The sequence below is a fragment of the Cupressus sempervirens genome, chromosome 3 (genome assembly GCF_028749045.1).
Source record: "Cupressus sempervirens isolate cs-2001-9-10 chromosome 3, ASM2874904v1, whole genome shotgun sequence".
Lineage (NCBI taxonomy): Eukaryota > Viridiplantae > Streptophyta > Pinopsida > Cupressales > Cupressaceae > Cupressus > Cupressus sempervirens.
The window spans coordinates 98,523,769-98,529,768 of record NC_143120.1 but is presented as its reverse complement, the minus strand read 5'-3'; the positions used below and the strand labels follow the sequence as shown (position 1 = coordinate 98,529,768).

Below are 6,000 nucleotides of genomic sequence, written 5' to 3'. Positions count from 1 at the left end.
ATGAGAGCCTTCAATAGACACTTTAAACCTTGTTAAAACATGAAGTAAATTGAAGATCCCAATCCTCCTCTTCCATAATGCTTGCTCTTAGTAAGAGAATTTTATTATTATAATAATATTCATTAGAATAATAACTTTGTTTGGAACTTAACAAAATTGACTATTTCTACCTAGTTTTATGTAAAATATATTTGTAAATAATAAACATATACCATTTATTACATAAATACTAATAAATTAAAAAAGTATTAAAAAAAAATGCCAGATCAATACTTAAGAAACGAGATCGCTAATATGCCCACCCTTTCTCATCTTCCATATTTTCGTTAATCTTCTAAATATATTAATAATAATAATAATAATGTGTTTGCAATCTATACTATCCTTTATTGTAAACCAACCCTTTATAGGAAAAAATTCAATTCCTTTGAACTTTTGAAACAAGACAGACACGATGAACAGCTGAGATAAAGAGATAGATTAGCAGAGAAGAAGAGAAGGAAGAGGAGCGAGCATGGGCAGAGGATTATCAGAGAAGAAGACATAGCTGTGAAGAAAGTAAACTATATTAATAAAGAAATGATTGTTATTTTTATCAATTTTTGTTGTTATTTTTGTCGTCATTGTACAGAGGAATAGTGTGAGAAGGGCCAGAGATCGTCACCAATTCCAACAACGTTCTCATCCCTCGCCATCATCATCAGCATCACACCTTTGGTTGGTTTCTCGATCCAGATTTCTGTATATTTCTCATGCATATTTTCACATGACGAATCTATTTCCATAAAGAGATGTAAAATATATACACACGTTTATCTGTATATTGTCATGACTAGTCAATTGACCGAACAAAATATATCGAGAAACAGCAGCTACAATGCCAACTCACGACCATTCAGAAACAGAGCCCTCTCCAACCCACAGCGAAAACGGCACAGGTAATTTCTCTCTGTTCTTCTAATTCCAAAAAGTATATACATTGTATATGTGTCCGAGTCTCAGTCTAACACAAGTGGGTAGAACTCCTCTGAATCCGAAACTTGCAATCCAAAACGTGCTGCCCTGGTCTGTAATTTGTCTTGAAAATCATCTTAATACTTACCTGTATGACTTGAACACATACCCAAGTCGTTTAAATGTCTCAGTCTCCCAGTCTAACACGAGCGGGTATGCCTTTGTCGAGTTTACAACGTTCTATTTTGCTCTGTATTTATCGGAGTACATTTCCTAACCATTTAAATACGCACCTGAATCAATGATGGACCTGTGGATTTTGTTCTCTTTGAACCCATGATGAGTTGGGTAGTATATTAATTTTGTGTATACTTGATCCGTAATTAATATGATGTTGTCCTTCTGACGTAGCAGACTCGAAAGGGGCGGTCCCATACGATGGCAGTGACAAGGAGGATGAAAATGACGAGTACGTTCCCTACCTTTTGCCTGGACTAAATTCAAATGGTGCTATTAGTATGCATACCCATGTAGATCTTAGCAATGCGTTTTATGGTATATATTTCACTTGAGTGAGAAAAAAGATGGTTAGCATTCAGATGTTTTTGGAGGTCTGGCTTGCATTGAACAAGTTTATAGATGGGTTAGCTGCCGTGGTTTTGGGATGTGTGGCCTCTGGTGACGTCCCCAAACATTAATGCTATTGGATAATTCAATAAGCCGCTTTCAATCCCGCCACTCCACCTCTGTGGACATAACCTGATGCAGTGAATATTAAGTGGGCCTTTTGAGCCTATGATTACATGGGTCATATTATGAGTGACTTGATTATTTAGTACAGATAATCATGATAATGGTATTAGATAATGTTCGTCTGTGAAAATCAGAATTGCTTAAATTTTAGAGATAGATAGAGTGCACTGAACACCGGCTATTTTTGTCAACAGTGTGAAGCATCCAGGAGGATATAGAAGCTAGCTGTAGTCGTTTCAGCAGAGCAGCTGAATCATAGTTGCTTGTTTAAAGAAATTACTTTCATTAAATTGAATCTTTTATTGGTAAAATTCTTGTTGTGGGTTAATTGTGAGCTTAGATGTCATGAGCAAGGGTATCTTCTCCATTGAAGTCTCCTTGAACTTGTACCTAGCCTAGTACTTTGGGGTACACAGCACCTATTGGTGGACGTGCAATTTTACCCAGTATTATCTCTTAACATGTTTTCTAGGGGTTTGGAACTCAGGCAATGCTAAGAAAGCCCCAATAATTTTACCATTTAATCTTGTTGCACCTCCTTTGGTTAGTTTATAGCATATTTTACCTTAGGTTCCCTTCTTCTTTTCCATCCTCACCAATTTTCAGAGTCCAAGACTCCAGTTTTGTCTTCGGGTTGCCTGTATCATAAGCTATCAGTCTCATATCCCTTGAATGATCTTTAACCTTTCAAGATCGTATTCCCCCAATTCTATACAACAATTCACTCGATGCCTGAGTAGGGTGAGTTTTTATGAGAACATTATATCATGCACAGTTAGCTTGAGCAGGGTAATGAAGTAGTTAACCCAGACTTCAAAATAGTCCACATCAATAGCATAAGTTTGATCCGTATCTGAAGACATGAAGGCCTTTATAGGCTGGCTAAGTTGCTTCCAGTCAGATATTCTTATCCATTCTCCCTGTCTGAGCTGGTTGTCACTTTGTGGGCACAATGTACTCAAAGAATTTGACATAGTTGCCTATAAGGCAGTTGTACCACTATAAATTTTATTCATTGTCTTTTGTTTTGTCCATTGTCATTTTCAATATTGGAAGATGCTTAACCTCCATTAGTAAACCCATCCCAGGGTTGTACTAGTGGATGGTACGAGAACAGTATTTCAATTCTTTCTTTTAACAAGTTTAACTCACTTAAATAGACCATCAGGGTAGAACATGACTCTTTGGAAGCATAATAGGAAGACAAGGGAGCTTCTAATTACCTTGAGCCTTTGTTTATTTCTACTACCTCACTTATTTCTTTCTTGGCATTATGATCTGTTTTTCCTTTGTCTATGGCAAGTTAGCAGATATGTTTACTCAATGGGGTTGTTATAAAATGTGTGTGGGTTTTGTGTTTGGGAGGGCAAATGAACCAGAAAACAAAGCCTTTATCTGCTTGTGGTGAATGGAGGTTTTGTGGTTAAATAATTTGTATATCTTTTTCAATCCTAATTTTCTTTCGTTCCTTGAATTTTTCTTCAGAATTCTGCATTTAAAGGGATTCTATTATTATTTTTTATCACAATGAGAGGTTGTGGTGAGAACTTGTAGAACTATAGTCAGTGCTAGCTAATCATGGATTTCTTCATGCTCATCATCCTTTTTGGTGTTAATAGAATTTTTGCGATTCCACTTTTATTTTTCTTTGAGTTGCAATGCTCAGTCATGTTTCAGTGGGATATTTCTAGCGTCTCTGCAAGATATCCATTATGTGATTGGTTTGCAATTAAGAATTTGGATGTATATCCTGCTGTTAATGTTTTGGATGTTAAGCCTATTTACCATTCATGCAACTATCCTATTTTTAATTCAAGCTCAAGATGAATCATTTATCTGGTTTGGCTTGAATTAGAGCTTCTTGTTCTTATGTTCTTTTGTCTTAAATTGTTCACCCTGAGAAGGATTTACTGGAGTTACAAGATATTCTATTAGAGGTTATAACTTATTTTACCGGGGTTGTCACTTCACCAACTTTTTTCTATTTACGGTATCTGACCTGTAGTGTGACCCATGTTACCAATAACTTGCCATGAAGATACAAATGAGTTGATCTTCAAAATTCAGTTTCCCTTTTCAACTTTATGGAAAATTAGTTCAGAAGAAGTTTTCAAGAAACATTATTCAATAAGGTTGAATGACATTAGGAAATCGGGAGCAAAATATCATATGGTAAGTAAGATGTTTCTGCCACAAATAAGGGGAAGAAAAACCAATGGACAAGCACAATTAGAGAATTCCAGTTGACAAACTACTTGTGCAAAGTGTAATAATATAATGGCAATAATGGAGATTCATGTTAGTATGACAAATTAATTTGCATACTCTTTACATATATTTCAATGCTTTTTTTGAAGACACAACAGATGATAAGCCTGAATGGCTGAATACTAAATAGCGAAGGCCAAATAAATATAAACCCTCTCTCCCAAGTTCATGTTTTTGTTATATACTTATTAATGTTACAGAAAATAAAGTTGTGATTATTATATTCACTGGCTCGAGAGCATGTAGGGGAAACTGATCCTTTTTGATATCATATAATAAATTATAGCAGCTGATATAACAATCTTAATTTACAGAATATGGCACATGATCAGTAAGCATCCGTCCACCCATCTAAACAGTAATACTGTCCGTTGCCAGACATACAATGTTTGGTTACATTTAAGTTTTATACCAACTGTAATGTAGATCAAGCCTTATCTGTCGGCTGAACAACACTAATTCTGTCATCATCCCTTAGCAACAAGTTTTGACATGTCAAAAATGTGTCTGCATGGTACCATGCAACAGCAACAGTTACAGATTCTTGTAACCAAAGAAAGGAGACTTAGTGAGGATCTGTGAGCACTTGCAGGCTTTCATGCCAAACAATGTTGATGAGTCAGGCTGCACTACATCAGAGGCTTGGATGAGCCTCCCTGTTAGGACCTGTGAGTCTTTTAGGCAGATTCATTGGTTTTTGCAAAAACAAATATTAAAAACACTTTAAAAAAGAATTGTTAATAAAACAGTATGAAAAATGATTAAATTAATTGCCAAGATTTGCAAAACCTTTTTCTTCTGGGTCCAAGACTGATACCAAAATCAGCTTATTGAGAATCTCACTCGTAAGCTTTAAGTGGTTTGAGTTGAGTTATTCCAACTCCTTGCATTGTATGTTATGTATCTTGTCTACCCATCTGGATGGCTAGTTTGAAATTCTCCTACGTTCAGATTTGCTATTCTTAGTTCATCTTATCTCTTTGCAGAACTTTCATTATACGTAGATATTATTTATAAGGATGAATGAATGTTGATAGATTTCTATGTTCTTTCTCATTATATTTCCCACTTATTATGCTCTTTTAGTTCTGTAGATCAGATTATTTCTCTTTTCTTGTATGATTACCTAAAAAATAATATGCTGATTTAGCAATCAGTATGTTTTGGATGCATCTTGGGATATGCATCAGAAGTGATAAGAGCGAAATATAAAAGATAGCAAGTATTTGGTTCATTTTCACAATCCCTTTGTTATTCCTTCCTACATGCACCTTTGATTGATTTATCTATATTCAAACACTCTTGATCCTGTTGTTCATTAGGTGATCAAAACCACATCACAGGGATAGAATTAAGAACTCCAATCATTTTGCACCAAATTCAAAGTGCCTAAGCCTCTTGTGAAATGAGATCAAACTCAAGAAAACTTGTGTTTGGTGGACATATGTCTCTAAAGTGGAGGTTAACCCCCTTGGCCTCTAGAACTTGTCCACAACATACATAGACCCATGCAAAAGCTCAAACTTCTAGGAGCCAGGTGCTTCTCATCTTCATTGATGAGCATTCTTGAACCGTTCAATCTATCAGATCACATGAAAGGATGAATCATGCCCCAATTTTAAAGAGCTTAAACTCTTGTGGAGAATCAGCTTGAGAGGAATATCAAGCAACTTCAGACAGATAGAGGAGGGATGGGGGAGTATGTTATTAGAGATTTTAAATGATTTCTTATCAACTAATGTATTACATGTCAGTGTATAGTTAATCATGCCATTATGGAAACAGCCAGATATATTGTTCATTCTAAGCGTATGGATAATAAGGATAAGTCCATCTTGGAGAATAATGATATTTTATGCTGAATCAAGGAACTTGAGAAAGAAAATACTAGACCTGTTGCATTGTCATATAAAACTTCCTTATTTTTACACCAAAGAAGAATGACACATGGATGTTTTTCGTGAATTTGATGATAAGTCCATCTTCGAAGGTTTACCATTTGCATACTTCGTGTGAAGGTTTACC

The 6,000-nt window shown here is 35.5% G+C and overlaps 1 protein-coding gene across 5 annotated transcripts in view; it reads left to right on the top strand.

Moving 5' to 3' along the window:
* Positions 1-406: 406 nt before the first annotated feature.
* LOC149564970 (putative E3 ubiquitin-protein ligase RING1b) overlaps positions 407-6,000 on the top strand; it is a 103,442-nt gene continuing 97,848 nt past the window's right edge. For 2 of the 5 annotated variants that reach the window (XM_089818505.1, XM_089818502.1), the window contains exons 1-3: positions 407-717; positions 837-938; positions 1,369-1,423. In XM_089818505.1, coding sequence (XP_089674631.1) covers positions 878-938; positions 1,369-1,423 — 116 coding nt within the window. In that variant the 5' untranslated portion in view covers positions 407-717; positions 837-877. The remainder of the gene's footprint in view (positions 718-836; positions 939-1,368; positions 1,424-6,000) is intronic. The other 3 variants (XM_089818504.1, XM_089818506.1, XM_089818503.1) reach the window with 3 other exon arrangements.